This window comes from Mustelus asterias, chromosome 2 (assembly GCF_964213995.1).
Source record: "Mustelus asterias chromosome 2, sMusAst1.hap1.1, whole genome shotgun sequence".
NCBI classification, from domain to species: domain Eukaryota; kingdom Metazoa; phylum Chordata; class Chondrichthyes; order Carcharhiniformes; family Triakidae; genus Mustelus; species Mustelus asterias.
In genome coordinates this window covers 50,654,665-50,674,823 of record NC_135802.1, presented here as the reverse complement: position 1 = coordinate 50,674,823, position 20,159 = coordinate 50,654,665, and the positions used below count along the sequence as shown (strand labels likewise).

General features: G+C 42.9%; 1 protein-coding gene across 1 annotated transcript in view; it reads right to left on the bottom strand.

Annotated features, from left to right (window-relative positions):
* The window catches only part of abcb4 (ATP-binding cassette, sub-family B (MDR/TAP), member 4), a 114,332-nt gene that overhangs the window by 22,947 nt on the left and 71,226 nt on the right, over window positions 1-20,159 (bottom strand). Inside the window, exons 15-21 of the mRNA XM_078235053.1 lie at window positions 19,362-19,523; window positions 16,023-16,190; window positions 14,643-14,789; window positions 10,454-10,558; window positions 8,481-8,558; window positions 6,738-6,821; window positions 5,463-5,666 (exon numbers count right to left, since the gene is read on the bottom strand). Of these exons, the coding sequence (XP_078091179.1) occupies window positions 5,463-5,666; window positions 6,738-6,821; window positions 8,481-8,558; window positions 10,454-10,558; window positions 14,643-14,789; window positions 16,023-16,190; window positions 19,362-19,523 (948 nt within the window). The remainder of the gene's footprint in view (window positions 1-5,462; window positions 5,667-6,737; window positions 6,822-8,480; window positions 8,559-10,453; window positions 10,559-14,642; window positions 14,790-16,022; window positions 16,191-19,361; window positions 19,524-20,159) is intronic.

Below are 20,159 nucleotides of genomic sequence, written 5' to 3'. Positions count from 1 at the left end.
TTTCCTCCCACAGTCCAAAGATGTGCGGGTTAGGTTGATTGGCCAGATTAAAAATTGCCCCTTAGAGTCCTGGGATGTGTAGGTTAGAGGGATTAGCGGGTAAAATATGTGGGGGTAGGGCCTGGGTGGGATTGTGGTCAGTGCAGACTCGATGGGCCGAATGGCCTCCTTCTGCACTGTAGGGTTTCTATGATTTCTATGATTATGCTCTCTCTCCTTTCCTTCTTTATGAAAGGTATGCTTTGTCTGTATAGTGTGCAAGGAACAATACTTTTCACTGTATACCAATACATGTGACAATAATAAATCAAATCAAAAAAGATCAAGCACCTTCATCCTCATCTATAGAAAACCTCAGAACAGTTGCAGAGTAGAAATATAAAGCATGTTCCTCAGCTAGAATTAATCTCAAGCAGAATATCTGTATGTTTGAGCATTTGTGTAAGGGAGCTTGTTAGCCCATCAGGGCTTGCTTTGAGATTTTCTTGAAGTTGCCATGCACTTCAAAGTGCACTGCACTTTTGTGTGGAGGCATCAGAAGTACACACCCATAGACACTATGACAACTCTTGTAATGTACTCTGCACATTTTCAAATGACATCATGACTTTATTTATTCATTTTTTCTGAAGGTATAACCAGTGGGGATCAATTTGGGGCAATCGAAGGCCTAGATGAAGTGGATTGCAGGCCTCGAAGGGAGAGAGGTTGGACATCAGCAGGGTATGATGGGTTGTCCAATTGAGAGAGATAGGCTAGACAAGCATGCTGGATCCTGCAGGTAAGAGGCACTTACCTCCTGTACCGGCAGTCTCTTTTCCCATTTAGCTGGTGAGTTTCCTGAGGCCGAAGAAATCCTACCAACCAGGCTTACATTTCAAATGGTGAACACAAACAAGGCATCTTTGCTATAATATTTGAAGTGCCAACCTGTCTTTGGGAGTGGCCACCAACATGTCCTTGTTTTATCCTCTATTAAAACCAGAAGTATCTGGATTGAGGTCAGGATTTTTTTATCACTTCAATTCCCATTCCCACCTGACCCAAACTTGCTCATTTCTTTTAGGTTAATATTACCACTCAACACCCCCCTCCCCACACCCATGTGTTTGTTTGTGCGCACGAGTGTAAAAGTGATTGCAACAGTCTCCTGTGGTTAATTTTTCATCAAGAAACAAACAACATGTTGTTTGCAGCTCTTGCTGTCAAAGCAAATACCGAATCGAGCTTTCTACGGTTAAAACCAAATGTCCCTCAGCACATGGAGCTTATAGTCCTCCTAAAAAAGAATGTTCTCCATATAGTTTTAGATAACCTATCCAGATCTTAGACATTTGCTTAAGCTGTCCCACAACCTGAAGAAGCAAATGATGATGAAGCATGCTGAGTGAATTTTCCTTATTATAATGATTCTTGTTGAATGTTCTCCTTGTAAAGAAACATCTCTCAATGAAGAACATTGCTGAGTGAACATGAAACCCAAATTTGCAGCAAGCTGAGAGCACAAAATGTTAAGACAAAGGTTACGTGAGGAGAGGCAGAGATAATTATTGCTTCCTAACCGGCTGCAGAACCAGAAGAGCAGATGAGGGAAAAGAGCAAAATAAAATGTGGGGAATGGACATGCAATAAGACATTGCTTTGGTGCTTGTATTTATCTCCCAGTGGGATAGTCATCAATTCTCAACTGTGAAAGCTGAGAAAACAAAGCCAGTGCTCTCAGTCTTGCATTTATTCTTGAGCAGAGGAACGTCCTGCCAACCCGAAGCACAGGAGAGCCCTGCGAATCACAAAGGGGCCAAAGTTTTGGTTCTAATCTCCTTTGACAGTAGGGCACTAGGATCAAGATAGCAAGAGTTTTACATGGACCATGAACAACGGTAACTAATAGGAAGCTTGTTAACCTATACAAAAGGTCTTTCAAATTTGTAGTGGATGGGATCCCAACTGCCAGACACCATGGAGATTATTTTAATCCCCCTGCCCTCAAAATGAGTGGGCTTGGGTTGGGTGGGAAAGTAGAATTTTCACAATTTCAAACTCATTTTGAACCTGCCCTCTTCCTGCAGAATGAAGCATGGGCCACCAGTTCACTCTCGGGAGGTGGGTCAGTCACTGAAAGCTATCAGTGAGGCTGCTTGCTTCTATTTCAACAAGTCTTTTATTTCCAAATACTGTTGTAGGTGCTTCGCTGGCCTGAGAAAACCCAACAGGTAAAAAGAAGTGGAGAAGAGCTGGATCCATAGCTATGTGTCTTTAGAGTACAAGAGGAACAGGAGTATTTCTCAGGCTCAAGAAAGTACCTTGGATTTCTGAGCACACAAGATTACGGATTGCTCTCCCCATCTGCCAACCCACCTCGCCCTCAATCCCATCATTATACCCCCTCTCCATCTGTGATTTGTTCAAATCCACCCAAATCCAATCTCTACGATCTCCAATCATTCCTGTGCACCCATGCATGGCAATAATTGATGAACAGCCAACCAGAGAACGAGCAAAACTTGACCTCCTCTTGGGAAATAAAGAAGGGCAGGTGACAGAAGTGTTGGTGAAGGATCACTTTGGGACCAGTGACCATAAGTCTATTAGTTTTAAGATAGCTATGGAGAACGATAGGTCTGGCCTAAAAGTTAAAATTCTAAATTGGGGCAAGGCCAATTTTAATGGTATCAGACAGGAACTTTCAACAGTTAATTGGGGGAGTCTATGGAAAGGCAAAGGGATGTCTGGTAAGTGGGAGAATTTCAAAAGTGTGTTAACCAGGGTTCAGGGTAAGCACACTCCTCTTAGAGTGAAGGGCAAGGCTGATAAAAGTAGGGAACCCTGGATGACTCGGAAATTGAGGCCCCGGTCAAAAAGAAGAAGGAGGCACATGACATGCATAGGTAGCTGGACCCCTTGAAGAGTATAGAGGGTGTAGAAGTAGAGTCAAGAGGGAAATCAGGAGGGCAAAAAGGGGATACGAGATTGCTTTGGCAGATAAGGCAAAGGAGAATCCAAAGAGATACCCAAATACATAAAGGACAAAAGAGTAACTAGTGGGAGAGTGGGCTCTCTTAAGGATCAGCAAGGTCTATGTGCAGATCCACAAGAGATGGGTGACATCCTAAATGAATATTTCTCATCAGTATTTACTATTGAGAAAGGCATGGATGTTAGGGAACTTGGGGAAATAAATAGTGATGTTTTGAGGAGTGTACATCTAACAGAGAAGGAGGTGCTGCAAGTCTTAAAGTGCATCAAGATAGATAAATTCCCGGGACCTGATGAAATGCATGGCTTTGTGAGTGGAAGATCATGTCTCACAAATTTGATTGAGTTTTTTGAAGGGTAGCCAAAAAGGTAGATGAGGGCAGTGCAGTTAATGTTGTCTACATGGACTTTAGCAAGGCCTTAAACAAGGTACCACATGAAAGTTGTTGCATAAGATTAAATCTCACGAGATCCAGGGTGACGTAGCCAAATGGATACAAAATTGGCTTGATGACAGAACAGTAAGAAGTCTCACAACACCAGGTTAAAGTCCAACAGGTTTATTTGGTAGCAAATACCATAAGCTTTCGGAGCTTGCTGCTCCTTCGTCAGATGGAGTGGTCTCTGTTCTCCAACAGTGCACAGACACAGTCTGATGACAGGAGACAGAGGGTGGTTGTAGAAGGTTGTTTTTCAAACTGGAGGCCTGTGACCAGTGGTGTGCCTCAGGGATCAGTGCTGGGTCCACTGTTATTTGTCATTTATATTCATGAATTGGATGAGAATTTAGGAGGCATGGTTAGTAAGTTTACAGATGACACCAAGATTGGTGGCATAGTGGACAGTGAAGAAGGTCATCTCAGATTGCAATGGGGTCTTGATCAATTGGGCCAGTGGGCTGATGAATGGCAGATGGAGTTTAATTTAGATAAATGCAGGGTGATACATTTTGGTAGATCGAACCAGGGCAGGACTTACTCAGTTAATGGAGTAATATAGAAAGGATATTATTAAACTAGAAAGGGTGCAGAAAAGATTTACTAGGATGCTACCAGGACTTGATGGTTTGAGTTATAAGGACAGACTGGATAGACTGGGAGTTTTTTCTCCAGAATGTAGAGGCTTAGCTTATAGGAGTCTATAAAATAATGAGGGGCATAGATCAGCTAGATAGTCAATATCTTTTCCCAAAGGTAGGGGAGCCTAAAACTAGAGGGCATAGGTGGCGCAGTGGCACGGTGGCACAATGGTTAGCACTGCTGCCTCACAGCGCCAGGGATTCGGATTCGATTCCCAGCTTGGGTCACTGTCTGTGCAGAGTCTGCACGTTCTCCCCGTTTCTGTGTGTGTTTCCTCTGGGTGCTCCGGTTTCCTCCCACAGTCCGAAAGACGTGCTAGTTAGGTGAATAGGCGATGCTAAATTCTCCCTCAGTGTACCTGAATAGGTGCTGCAGCGTGGCAACTGGGGGATTTTCACAGTAACTTCATTACAGTGTTAATGTAAGCCTACTTGTGACTAATAAATAAACTTTACTTTAAGGTGAGAGGGGAGAGATACAAAAGGGTCCAGAGGGGCAGTTTTTTTCACATAGAGGGCGGTGAGTGTCTGGAACAAGCTGCCAGAGGTAGTAGTAGAGGCAGGGACAATTTTGTCTTTTAAAAAGCGTTTAGACAGTTACATCGGTAAGATGGCTATCGAGGGATATGGGCCAAATGTGGGCAATTGGGACTAGCTTAGTCGTTAAAAAAAAAGGGCAGTGTGCTTATGTTTGGCCGAAGGACCTGTTTCCATGCTGTAAACCTCTATGACTCTATCCAGATATCCCCCCCACCCCCATTATCACCATCACTCCCTCACAAACTCTCCCTCCTTCCCACAGCTAAACATGCCTGATTCTTTAGAGGGAGTGGTGGACACTGCCCATACTGTACTTGGGCCATGAGGAGGTGAACTGCAATGAATTGAAACTTTGTAATTTTTTGAGGGTCGACAGCAGGAGTCCACAATGGGGTTGGGGGGGCAGGGTTTGAGATGCCATGGGAGCAGGGCAACCCAGGGATGGGCTACATTTTGGGAATGCCTCCAATTGATCATGGGAGGGGTGAGGTTGGGGGGAGTGGAGGGAACAGTCAGTTAAGTATGGACCAAACTGTCCACCACAAGCCCATGCAGCTCAGTCTGGTCAATCGGTGTGGGCCTCTCCCGCAGCTGGTTAAATGCCAATGGCGAAGAGAGGAAACCCATATGCGGGCATTGCTTACCAGTTAAAGGCTTCAATTGGCCCACTGGCAGGTGACCCACTCAATTCCACCCTGCCTCTGGCATAATTGTGGTGGAGGCAGGACTGTTAGGTAGGTGGTGGCCCTGCTCATTGGATTTAACATGATTCCCCATCTTCAACCACAGCGGCAGGGGTGTGTTAAATTCAGTTCTAGAAGTTCAAAAATACTATCAAATGTCATTCCCTGTCTTCAAAATTACCCACCTTTCCAGATTTCTCAAGTTCTTTCTTGTCCTTGCTGGCATGTCCAGTGAGCATTCTCATTTGTATCATTCCCGATATTGCCAGGATTGGCACAATGGCCAAGATCAATAACGTCAGCTGCCAGCCATATATGAAGGAAATAGTACACGCACATCCTAGGTTAGCTATATTCTGAGCCATTATACCAAGTCTGACGCCAGTAGCCTACAGTAAAGACATGAATGCAAGAAACTGTTCATTAAAATTACATTTTTAGAAACAAAAATGTAGCTATTCTCTTTAAATGTTTCTATTAAGTTAATTTCTCAACTTTTAACAAACTTGTTTTAGCATTTTGGAAACTTGATGCATATTGTTTATAGAGTGCTTTGGTTGAGCTGAAATCAATTGAGCTGATATCTACGTGAAACTTCTGGAAGTCACTCAGCCTTTCAAAATTAGATCAGGAACTGCACAAGGAGCAATGTTAATACTCTGCACATTAACCTTACATTTGTCGGCAGCTTCCTTTCTCTGTGGGCGGCATGGTAGCACAGTGGTTAGCACTGCTGCTTCCCAGCTCCAGGGACCTGGGTTAGATTCCCGGCTTGGGTCACTGTCTGTGTGGAGTTTGCACATTCTCCTCGTGTCCACGTGGGTTTCCTCCGGGTGCTCCGGTTTCCTCCCATAGTCCAAAGATGTGCGGGTTAGGTTGATTGGCCATGCTAAAAATTGCCCCTTAGTGTCCTGAGATGGGTAGGTTAGAGGGATTAGTGGGTAAATATGTAGGGATATGGGGGTAGGGCCTGGGTGGGATTGTGGTCGGTGCAGACTTGATGGGCCAAATGGCCTCTTTCTGCACTGTAGGGTTTCTATGATAAATTAATTATTTGTCATAACTTGACCAACAACAAGCCCAAAGTCAAAATGAGCATTTGTCAGAGAGATGTGGTTTATGAATGAGGATATTTCAATTACTTAAGACATTTAAATAAAGTAAGTTTGTCTCTTAAATTGCCGAGGTAATGGAATATCCATTTGATTAAAGAACTAAATCAAAAGCATTTTTCTCCTTCAGCTACTTGAAGGACTAAAAATGAAGGGATACGGAGAAATAGCAAGGACTGCACTTTGTCAGGGCCAGTACAGCCTTGATGAACCAAATGACCTTGTTCTGTACTGCGCTATTCGATGAATCTAACACTATCTTTACAATAATTCAATTAGGTTTCATCACAATTTTTGACTCCTGTAGTGAATTGGAATGTTCAAAGCCAGAAAGCAATAGATATTTACCCCCTTAACTTGAGATGCATCAGTGGCTAGTCTGGTAGTCAATGCTCCAGTGTTGTTCTTCGAATCATCAAACCAACTTATATCCTAAAATAAACATACATAAAAATGAACTTATGTTATGCACTTATGATGACAAAAGACCATCAGATGTATGCACACTCACCTGTCTTTTTGCCTGGGTTTAAATCATTTGCAATGTATTTTGCAGCATTATTTGTTAGAATGTTAAATGGAAAGTTTATCGATTGCTGAATGGATACTGAATTTAATACGTCTGAAAGCCAATTGAAAAGTTTACTGGAATCACTGCAGTAAAATTGCACCTTATAAATTAATATCAATTAACTATTGTCATATAAACTATTTCTGCAGGATTACCCCTTTATTTGGAACGAGTGAAAATCAGATTCCTATCCCAGTGCATCAGTAAATCAAGCCACTGTGATGAACATGTCAAGTCTTTGCTGACAGTCTAGGGGATTTATACCACTATTCTATGGCATTGTTGGTTCATAAACTAGTCTGACAGTTATAGATCATAGTCTTTCCAGTCCAGCAGTTACCTATTATAGAATCCCTACTCTGCAGAAGGAGGCCATTTAGCCCATTGAATATGTACTGACTCTCCAATAGAGCATCTTTCTCATGCCCTATCCCCAGAACCCCACATATTTACCCCACCAATCCCCCTTACCTACACATCTTGGAACAATAAAGGGTAATGGAGCGTGACCAATCAACCTAACATGCACATCTTTGGAATGTAGGAGGAAACTGGAGCACTCGGATGAAACCCACGCACATAGGGGGAGAATGTGCAAACTCCACACAAATAGTCACCCAAGGCTGGTATTGAACTCGGGTCTCTGGCACTGTGAGGCAGCAGTGTTAACCATTGTGCCACCCTATTGATCCCCTTGATCCTACTGCAATTAAACTACTGACTAGGCAACTTCCTCTCATGGTTCTCATGCTAGGTGGCACTATGAATGATTCTCTCTCCTCAGGCACCATCCTTTTCAAAACAACCATCATTATCGCTCTCCTTAAAAAGATTCATCCGTGACCCCTTCCCTAGAGAGTATGATGTATAATAGTATAAGTATAATAGAGGAATACCCTCTGTAGTTTAATAGGAAGGCAATGGTGTAGTGGTATTGTCACTGGACGAGTAATCTCGAGATCCAGGGTAATGCTCTGGGGACCTTGGTTCAAATCCAACCACGGCAGATGGAATTATTATGGAATGTGGAATTGTCGTAAAGACCCATCCGCTTCACTAATGCCCTTGAGGGAATAAAATCTGTCGGCCTGGTCTGCTTGTGGCTCCAGATTCAACAGCAATGTGGTTGAATCTTAAATGCCCTCTGAAATGACCTAGCAAGCCTCTCGGATCAAGGGCAATTAGGGATGGGAGCAAATGCTGCCCACATTCCATGAACAAGTTAAAAAAATGTTGCCTACAAAATGAAAAGTCACTAATGCTTTTCAGCATTTGTTACGGTGAAAGTTTTAAAAGGTGAAAACTTGCCATGTCACTGGAACTGCAGCAAATGAAGATATTAGCTATAAAACAGTTACAAAACATATCACTACTGATTTAACTGAATCCAGTGATAACAAAGTTTTTTTTTCTCTCTGAATAAGGTTTAGTGAGTGCAAAGCAAACACAGCTAATTAAATTTGTAAGTATTTGCAAGATAATAAAGAAACAAACCAAATATTAATATATATGGTTCTTACCTGTCTCATCATTGCCTTAAAAGCCATGTATCGTAATCTCATTGTCAGTATTTCTCCAGATTTGCCAAATGTGAAACCCTAAAGAAAAGTAATGTGATGTAATTTAACATAACCAAAAGAATAGCACAACTACCCAAATCAATTTTGTAAAGAGTTAAAATGATCTGGAGTTTTTTAATTAAAGAAATGTTCCAAACAAAAAAGTTGACCATGTCCAATTTTTTAAAAGCTTGGATATGGCAGTGTAGAACTTCTGTTTGTTAAAGTCCAGGAACACACACCTTGGCCTTCGTTCCTGTCCATGCTATTTTTATGCAGGCATTGTACTAAATGGGCTCAAAGCCACACAAAAAAAAGGCAGCACGTAGAGGAATCTATAATGGACATGTCGAACGTTCCTCAAAATGTCAAATTGATTCCTGAATTCAACTGAGCAAAACTCCCAAGAAATCATCCAGAACTGGCATGAGTCCTTCTGTAAAGCACCAAAACTTTAAAAAGTAACAGTGACCAGGGAAATAGCAGGGTGAATGCTCGTAATGTGCTGTAGCATGTACCGGCAGCTTGTTCTGTCCATTTCGACAACTCCATTCCTGAGCCTCTTTACCTGGGAGTGTTATAGGGTCCACTTGGGTTTCCACCGGGTGCTCCAGTTTCCTCCCACAGTCCGAAAGACATGCTGTTTAGGTGTATTGGCCATGGTAAATTCTCCCTCAGTGCACCCGAACAGGTGCCGGAGTGTGGCAACTGGGGGATTTTCACAGTAACTTCATTGCAGTGCTAATATAAGCCTTTGTGTGACACTAGTAAATAAACTTTAAACTCTATCATTCCTCCAGCAGAACAAGCCTTTCAGAATTATAGGGTCATACAGTGCATTTCAGGGTCTCTCAAAATTTCCCATTTACACAATTACTCAAAAAAGGAAAGAAGTCTTTTGAATGCTAAGCTATGATAGTTTTACATTTCCTCTTCTTTTAATTCTCCCCTTTACCTTCCCACCATCTTATGAAGTTCTGGCGTGGAAGTGTCACCATTTATTCATGCGATGTTCCTTCAGCAACCTCCAGCTGTTCTTTTATTGCAAATAACAGGCCTCCTCTTTGTTATGAGCTCTTTGCTCTATTCCTGGAGCTCATTTGTTTATATTTTAATCTTTTTCTAATGGTTTTGGACCACTACACATAAATCGGCTTTTATTTTGATTTTTTTTTGCCGACTAACCGAGCACACAGATCAGCATCCCACACCAAGAGTGTGGAGCCCCCTGGCAGTTTTGGTTTAAATTAAACAAGGTAAATTGCACATAAGGGAATGGAGATAGGGTGGGGATCATAATCTTGGAGAAGGGGGGGAAGTTGAGGCAGCAATAGCTAATGTTATCTTTGTGGACTTTTGAGGAGCATTTCTGTCCACAAAAATAATTCAACATTGATCTTTAGTAATTCCTGTGAGCTGCAACATCCATGGAACAGGTTGGGGTTGGCACAGCGTAGATGGCCAGTTCTGAACTAAAGTGATAATTAGGATCCCATTTGTGTGAAAAGATGTTAATTTCCATACTAAAAAGAAACGTATTGCCTGAAACAGGAAGAACCTTTGGATAACCAGTAGTAGATCCCTTTTAAAATGGAACAGATTGCATCTCCAACACTCATGGGGTAGTAAGGTTATTGACCCCATTTTGAGGACCTTACATCTCCAGTAATATCAGGTGAAAGCAATGATTTTTCAGTGCTGTTTACTTGTGTAGTTTTCCTCGATAACAAACTATATAAGATACGAGCCAAGTCTTTGCTTGGCTTTGCTCCTTCAGTGCATAAACCATAAGACCGCAGACCATAAGACATATGAGCAGAATTAGGCCACTCGGCCCATCGAGTTTGCATAATTCAATTTGAACCACTCAACTGGGTAACTTTATTGCAATTCCATCCAGCATTCTATTTATTCAAAAATTCATTAAACTGTACCTGCAGGAAAAACGTGATGAAGCAGACGCCTCCAATTGCCAAGAATAACAGGGAAAAAAGTGTACTCTGATGGCGAACATGATCCAAATCCATACTAGCAAAAACCTGTATCGGGTAGAAGAAATTCAACCGTGACGATTACATAACAGCAAATTTAGTAAATTTACTATTTCAAGATTAGAAAGAAAACATTCATGATTGCTGTAAAAATGAACAAGTTTTAGTGTTATCCGCCAGTCATTTTGATCATGGCTGATCATCAATACCCTGATCCTGCCTTCCCGCCACTCCATATCCCTTGATCCCTTTAGCACCAAGAGCAATATCTAATATAGATAGGTTAGAGGCAGGTCTGGGCTAGGAAACAGATTTCTGAGTCTTTAACTGTGTCTTCCCCACACCTGACCCAAACCACACATTTTTTAAAAAGGTTAAAATTCAACCCATGGGAGTTGGGAAATTTAAATTTGATGAATTAAAAAAAACTTGCAATAAAGCTAGGGCTAGATTTTGCTATCCCAACATAGGCAAAGCTACTTTGCTCAGAGGGAACATATAGGAGGACAAGGCTCAATTCCAGGATGGCATCCTGTAATGTTTTTAATGCCATGGGGTTAGCATGTAAGTTGTGAACCCACACACAAAAATCCCAAAACTGGCAGATCCACTGAGCGGATGATTTCAGACCCCCTTACGTTTTCATGGTGTTGGACAAGCTTCTGAAAGAGATATGGATCACACTAGCTTAGAGGTGCCATAAACTATGAGGGAAGCCTTTTCTGAAGTTGGGAACCTTTTGACCAATAAGTTTAAAAAGTGTTGCTAACTTCACATGATGGAGCTTTTTTTTAGAAAAGGTAAGCGACTGTTTAATTGACCAGTGTTGTGAAGGTGAAATGATCTTCAGTTGTATCAGCTTAATTTATCTGTGGGATAAAGTGCTCTTCTGCATTGAACAATACAGAGATTCAGATTTTATTAGTTCAATTGTACCCTGTGCTTTGATCTGTTAGATGTCTATCTATTCAGCCTCTGAAGCAGTGGAACAAATGGCCATCTGTTGCTGAGCTCCAAACCCCACACATGATTCAGCTCAGAAGGAGCTATTGTTGATACAGTTGTGAAGGGGACTGTGAACTTTGCTTAGATTGACTGTTTCATGAGTTTCAAAGAAGATTTTTTTAAAGTAGTTTTTGAATGGCTATTTATTTTGCCAGTTTCATGAGCATCTCAAAGACTTCCCAACATTATACGGCTCATGACTTCTGTCTGTATTGGATATTGGGTGTGTAGGCATGACTGGGGGTGGTAGTACACGGGTATGGAAGAGGCACGGGAGTATGGAGGTGGGAGAAGTGAGAGGGGCAGTCTTTGTTCCCCTCTCAGGCCAGTTTCCAGAGCTGATGGCTCTGCCACTCCACCATGAAAATCAGTGGGCGGGCATACAATGTTGAGAAATCTCTCGGCTCGCGATTTTTGCCTTGAAGGAGAAAATCTGGTCCTGTGTGTCAATAAGGGTGCCCATAAAACTAATGGATTATTGCAACAACAAAAAAAATCAGGCTCACTAACGTTCTTTGGATAAGGAAATTATCTCTCCTTACCCATTCTGGCTAATGTGTGACCCACAGTAATGTGGTTGACCTTTAACTGCCCTCTGAAATGGCCAAGTGTGTTACTCAGGCTCAGCACCATCTTCGCTAGATAATATGGGATAAATGCCAGTCATACCAGCAATGTATGCATCCCCTGAATTAAAGAGCAATTAAGAGGATTAGGAATGAGTTTAATACACATAGGTATAAAATTGTGGTCCATATATTTGGATTTATTTGGAGATTGCCTGTGATATCCTGCAAGGATTGGTATTTGGTCATTTGGGCCAAAATATTACATTGCTCAGGCAGCCATGTGCCCAACCCGGAAGCACTTGAAATTGCGCGAGAAGACCTCAGGCTTGTGTCCCAACTTCTTAACTCACGTAATATTTCAGTTGTTGGGTACGAACGGGAATCGGAAGCAAGTCCACTGACAATTAAGTGGGCAATTAAGGCCATTAAGGAGCCATTTTAAGTTTAAGTTGATTTATTCGTGTCATACATAGGTTTACATTAACACTGCAATGAAGTTACTGTAAATTTACATGGCCTTTCCACCATTATGGTTGGCGGGTGGGCCATTTATACAGGCAGAACCATAAAATCCCTACAGTGTAGAGGGAGGCCATTCGGCCCAAGTCTGCACGAACTCTCAGAAATAGCGTATTACCCAGGCCTACCCCGCACCCTATCCCCATAACCCCACTCACTTACCATGCTTAATCCAACTAACCTACCATCTTTGGACACTAATTTAGCACGGCCAATCCACCTAACCTGGATCTTTGGACTGTGAGAGGAAATCAGAGCATCCAGAGGAAAGCCACACAGACATGAAGAGAATATGCAAACTCCACATGTTAGTCACCCAATGCCGGAATAGAATCCGGGCCCCTGGTGCAGTGAGGCAGCAGTGCTAACCACTGTTCCGCTGCCTTCACATTTTTCCCCAATCTATATGTAAATTAAAAACTCCATGATTATTGCAGTACCTTTCTGACAAGCTCCCATTATCTCTTCTATACTCTTTCCTACTGTGTAGTTACAATTAGGGGGTCTGTACACCACTCCCACATGTGACTTTGTGCCTTTATAATTTCTCACCTCAACCCAAATTGCTTCTACATCCTGCTTTCCTGAACTTAGTTAATACTTCTCTAATGTACTAATACCATCAGTAACTAATTAACTGAGTCACTCCTTCACCTGTTCTTAACTTCCTGTCCTTCCTTAATGTCACATGCTTTCAATATTCAGATCCCAATCAACGGAGAGGTTAGGTTTGTATCCATTAGAGTTTAATAGCTTAAGATTGAAACCTTGAAGATCTTGCGGGGTATTGATATGTCAGATGTGGAGAAGATGTTTTCTCTTGTCAGAGAATCTAGAACTAGGGTCACTGTTTAAAAAAAGGGTCACTCATTTAAGACAGAAATAAGAAGTTTGTTTTCTCTTAGAAGGTCATGAGTCTCTGGAACTCTCTTCCTCAAAAGGCAGTGGAAGCAGAGTTTCTGAATATCTTTACGGCTGGATAGTTTCTTGATTAACAAAGGGGTGAAAGGTTTTCGGGGGTAGGATGCAACAAGGAGCTGAAGTTACAATCAAATTAGCCATGATCTTATTGAATAGCAGAGCAGGCTTGAGGGGCTGAGTGGCCTACTCCTGCTCCTAATTCATACATTCATATCTTGATGTGTTGGAAAAGCTGACTTGAACTTGGTGAATGATATCTCAGTTAGAAAAGCATAATGCTTTGCATGTAAGCAGAATATATTCTGAATAATCCTCCACCTGACCGGATACAGAATTAAAGCCAGTGCAGAAAGTTAAAGATCTGAATTCTTCAATGCATTCGTCTCAAAAGGTAACATGCAATGAAGCTACATTTATAGCAAACAGGGATGTAGGTTGAATCCACTATAAAACAAAACATTACATTTTGTCTTCCCAAGACTCTAGTTAGGCCTTAGCTAGAATTCTGTGTCTAATTTTAGTTTCCTTGCATGTTGGAGGCTGTAGTGGTTCTGGAAGGGATGTAGAGAAGAATCTTAAAGTTAATTCCTTAGTTACCTCAGATAGGCTCAAAGATTTGCGTCTGTATAATGCTAAAAAACCATCAAGATGGAAATCTTGAGCGAGATTTATAAAATATTTATGTTTGTGTTTATGTGGATCAATTACTTCAACTGAATAGGTAAGGGAGGACCAGTGGTCATGGTTATAAGTTGTATATTGACAGAACTAAATTGGATGTAAAGTGGTTCTCCTGTTTTCAGAGAGATCTATAGAGAGGTTGCCAGCTCAAGCATTGAATTGCTGATTCACTGGAAAGCTTCACATGAGGGCTGGACTTACTTTTGGCTTCAGCGTACAAGAATTTGGTATCCTAGAATATAAATCATGAACTTTACGTCTCTCTATCTCTGTAGGCTGTTTAATACTTTCTGGTCAGTGTATCTTTATCTCCTGATTATTCGGGATTATAGGACTGCCACTAATTCTTCTTCCAAGAGAAGATTTTCAAAATGCAGTTTCTTTGAAGTGCGTGTTTCATCACATCACCAAAATAAAATTAAAAATTTTAATCTTACTGCTATAATTTCTGAAAATATCACGGCAAAAGCAGGCTGCACGAGACCATTTATAAGAGCGCAGAATGTTCCCACAACCATGTAAGGCCACTCAGTCTTGTTCATCTTAAGAATTTTCAAAAAGGACATATTGGGAAGATTTTCATCCTGAAAAATACAACATAATGATAATATGGAATATGCTTGTCAAATCTGTAATCTGCACATGATGGAACTTCTCTCTGTTCACCTGTTCAAACATAACAAAAAGGCTAAGGGAAGGAATTTATATGAATAAAAACAGAAAAGTGGCAAATACTCAGCAGGCCTGGCAGCGTCAGCAAGGAGAGAAACAGAGTTAAGGTTTGATGACTTTTCATCAACAGGGTCAGAAACACTGGACAGAATTTTAAATGGACTGATCTTCTTGGAGTGGAGGTCCCAGTAGGCAGTGTGGGTTGCAACTTGGAGTGCAGCAAGCTTTGCCACGGAGGTAATATTAACGTTCCATTTCCCGACTTTTCCACCAATGACAAATTGTGGGTGTGATGATGACTCACACCAATTAATTGAAGGATTACTATTTTAAGGGACTCAGCAAGGTCAGAATGGCTCCATTCCAGAATTGTTAACGAGGTTTCAGTGAACCAAAGAACGGAAACAGAATGTTGGGCACCTCCCCTCCGCCACCGTCCCCTCTAACTCTGGTTCCCTCATTCCCTGGAGGTCCTGCTGTGGGTTTGGAGGTTCCCTGCAGAACAATACTTTCTCTGTGGGGTCACTGTTTAAGAATAAAGGGCCACTCATTTAAGACAAAGATGAGAAGAACCTTTTTCTCTCAGAGGGTCATGAGTCTCTGGAACACTCTTCCTCAAAAGGCAGTGGAAGCAGAGACTGAATATTTTATGGCTGAGCTTGATGTAGACAGAACATATTCTGAATATTCTTCCAGCTTCCACAATGTTTGCCTATCCCTATGGCTTCTTAATCCAATGCATCACCATCAGTAGTGCTCACAATAGGAAGCCAGCAGCAGATTGCTAGGGCTGCTATTGCATATGTGCCCTAGTCTCCCAGTATACTGTGTACAAGAGTACACAGATATACAAGAATACACTGTATGCAGAGAGAACTGCCAACACCTGAAACCCATACTATATAGTTAGCCTAAATACCACAGAACTGAATCAACAAAGAGGCATCTTATGCTTATTTCCCTTATGCCTTTGAATTAGTAATTTTTAAACGAGGTTAGAAACATAATGCATAAAGATAACATTTACACACAACATATGAGAGAACTCATACAAAATAACATTCCGTAATGTATTATTGATGCACTATTTCAATCCGAGATTTAATAAAGTATATATTTCTTGACTAATCTGGAGCGGCCCATACCTGTTGAACGGTATCAGTGTCCTTTTCATCTGTGTCCATTTCTACCTTTTTCATGCTGACTCTTGTTGACTGCCTTCGCAGTGGCTTTCTGGTTCTAACAGTCTCAAGCTCAGGTTTATTTTCCTTATCAATCAATTCATCTTCCTCATCGTCTTCATTCTTAAACGTCTGCAAGAAAACAAACGAAACTATTGCTGGGATTCTCTGGCCTTACCCGCAGCGGTGAAAGGTGGGGCGCTGTTGGCCACTGGTGACATCTGGTCCCACCGCTATCAATGAGATTTCCTATTGTGCCATCATCGATGGGATCAGAGGGGAGAAAAATGGTGCGAATCCCAAAGGCGCTGCTATTGGGATTTCTCATGGAACTTTGAGCCTCATTAACAATGTTTCTTTTCTGACACTATTCACACTGTGCTCATGGCAGCCTTCCTCTGAATCGTTCACCCCGGGTCAACTTAATCTCTGTGATCAGTGGGGAGCTCCATATTAATGCCTCCCCAGCATTTGTCCCAGATCCATTAAAGGGAATGGCTGCCAGGAAGCCATAACCACGTTTCTTGGAGGGAGCCCTGACCAAACTCTTGGATGCTGTGCAGCAGAGGTGGGATGTCCCAATCAAAATCAAAACAAAAAAATCAAAGACGTCCTTCCAGCAAGGAGACCACCCCCACCTGGAAGGCTGTGGCAGTCTTACTGAAGAGGACGGGGCAGAAGTACTGCAAGATGAATGAACATCTTTCTGTGGCCAGGGTAAGTGTGGAGACCTCCTCCAGTCTCCTGCTGGCCTCCTTCACACACCCCTCGCACCTCCAAGTTGATCTCTCACCCAGCTACCTCATGGGTCGCCAACATCTATCACGAGGCCCTCTTCCCCCTCCAGTTCCCATATCTCTCTCCCTCCATTAGCTGCTAATCTCCTCACACTCTAGCTCCCACTCAAGTCCCACGCATGCCACACCCCATCACCATCTGAACTGGCAGGAATCCCACCTACAGTCTCCCCAACTGTCTCATTGCAGGACAAACCCCCACCATAACAGGCATGAGTGGGTGCAGCGTTGCGGAATCATGCCAATGCTCAGAACCCTCATGCCCTTTGAGTAGAGAACACTTGAGTAGGCCAGGGAGGAGGAAGAGCCTTTGCCGATAGTGTCTCCTACGAGGCTCTAGTATCTGTGCTGCTGTTCCTGCAACAGCCTCCCCCTCATTTGCAGGGCTCTGGTCCTGGTCAGATGCAGCAGTATGTCGGTGTTGCCACTGCTGCTCCATCTCAATGAGTAGAAAAGCCAACTCAAATGGCTCCACAATTCTCCAGGACCATGCAGTGAAAAGAGGAGAACACCACTGTGAGCTCTGACCCTCATCACCTCTGTAATTTCACCCAAGCACTCACCACTTAGCTATTCCTCACATCCTCCCCTCTCAGACTATAGCCACATTACCACCTCTTAACTCCACCAGGATGAAGTGTGAGAACCCTCCAGAGTCTCAGAGACATCTAACCCTGAATTCCACCCACCCCACACACACATAGAACCTGGCATCACATAAAAGGGCAGTTAAATAGATGCATGAGACCAGCATCTGCATCCTGACGGGGTACCACAAAGATAGCCCCCATCATGGTACTGAACGAAGTGATTGGTGATAGGCATTACCATCATGCCTTGCCTAGGGTTTCACGTCAGTGTAATTTGTGTCATGTTGAAGCTTGTATGAGCTTTGCATCTCAATGCTTGGGGCCTAGCATTCCAGCTCTTTTGAGTTAAACAATTAAACTAAACAAACTGAGGGACAAAATAAAAGGCGCAGTCCCTTAAAGGGATACTGCCCTAAACAAAAACAAATCACAAATGAAACTTAAAACATCAAACCAAAATGTCCCCAGTCCCTGCAGTGCACAACGGGAATGGACCACCACAATTGTGAGCATGAACACTGCGGCTTCCTCTCCAGGGACACCCAGCTGCAAATATCGCCGCAGTAGAGGAGCAAGCAGCCAGGTCTTCCTCCTTCCCCACCCATCTCTGCACTGGGGAGCCAAGGATTCCAAAGGGTTAAGGGATTGGCTCCACTGATGTTTAGCTCTGGAGATTTTAATCGGCAGGATTGACTAGTCAAGGAAGGGTGAGGCTGTTCTTCTGGCAACTAGCTTCCTCTTATAGCTGACGAGGCATAGTTGATTCTTGAGAGGACTGCAATTAGCATGTCAAGCACATTCGTAGAGGGCACCCTCATTCTCCAAAGTCACAGGGGCTGTAAAGTCAAACTGCCTTCCATCAGCTGCAGCCATGCACACTAAGACTTATTCCTAGCAGTCACCTTCCCTGAGGAGTGGATTTGAGCTTCCCTGCAGCTAAACTCCTTTGGGTTCAAACTGTTGCCTGAGTGAGGGCGGGGGGTTCAAAACACACTGCGCTCTCCTATGTTGGAGAGTCTTCAAGCCGCATGAAGCAGGACCTAAGACCCCTCAAGCCTCATGCAGCAGGAACTAAGACCCCCACTATGCCCTAAGAGACAACTCTCACACCAAAGCACAACATGGGAGCTCAGAGTGGAAACCAGTACTGACTTTCTGCATTCCTCGCATGTGACCCAACCTCAAGCTCACACAAAGGTAGGCACTCACTCTGTGCGGAATGGAAAAGCAGCCAAGCAGGGAGGATATGGGAGGCACTCCCGGCAAGCCAGCCACCAGACCCCTCTGAGGCAGGGGACACCCCAAGATGAGTGGAAGTGGGGAAGGTGAGGGCTGAAGGGACCTCTCCCCTCGAGATCACGTGACTACCACCCCCCCATCCCGGCTCCTTGTTGCACTTATCTGCATCTGCACCCCTGCGTCATCTCCAGTGCTCCCAGACCATTGAGGGTGATATCCTCCTGAGGGCTCACCTCCAAACTCCCCCTCAGAGGTAGTGACACAAGGTTCAGACTTTTATAGAGGTGTTGTAAATCACGGTGGCCTGACGCTGCTCTAGCACCCTGTGAATAGTGTCTGATACTGAGATGAAAATGTATTAAAATTGGCTTCTTGACCTTCCTCAGCGAGCTCTGCACTACTCTGCTGCCAAAGGGCTTTGAAAATTGCGCCGCTCGATTATGCCAACGTGAATCGCACTTTTCAACTCTCACGGCATTTTGACACTACTTCGGGAAACTTGCACACGGAGAGTGTGGGGTCAAAATTCCCCCCATTTTTATATTTTCAGCTTGGCTTTTAGACAAATTATTATAGATACGTTTATGTATTTATTGATCCTTAACTTCACAATCTTATCAAGTTTAGTCAATGGTTAAAGTCATTTCTGAGTTAAAAGATTGGCTTCAGAAAGATACCTGCGCAGTGACCAATGCATAATAAATTCCTTTTGCCGCCATCAGTTCTTCATTGGTTCCTATCTCCGCAATGACACCATCCTGCAATCCCGCAATGACGTCTGCATTTTGGACAGTTGACAGACGGTGAGCAATAACTATCGTAGTGCGGCCTTTCCGTACCTTTGACAAAATACGAAAAGAATGTTCAAGTTAGGCACATATCCCCATTCACACCACACCAGTGCCCATGTAGCTTATTTTTAGAGAAAGTAATATACTGAAGTATATTAGCTTCTTGAAAATCTTTGCAAGAGCTTACCACAATTAGTAGCAAGCCACATTTGGGTCTGAAGATGGTAAATTTGAGCCTCATATGAAGTGCTGATAATACAGGAAATGTCCTTACAGCATTCATAAAATTATAAAATCATACAGCAGAATAGGAGCATATCTAGCCCATCCATGTAAATTCTGTTAAATAGCTATCCAAGTTGTCCCACACTCCCATTTTTCCTCATAACTCTTCAAAACTTGCCATTTTAAGTATCCTGGTTATCCCTGGAGGAACCCAAACTGAGTGTCAATGAGCAGGCTATATTGCTGAATAAGTGTTGTTTGATAGCACTATGAGCGACGCCTTTCATGGGCATAATTTTCTCTTTTTTGCACAGAATGCTGGCTGAGGCGAGAAAACAAGTGTGCAACTCGCCAGCTTCAAAGCCAACTTTTCTCACCACATTGTGCAGCGCTCTGTGCTAAATAAAAATGGAGACTCAAGCCACCCGGCTGGCAGGGCATGGCAGGATAAAGCGGAGG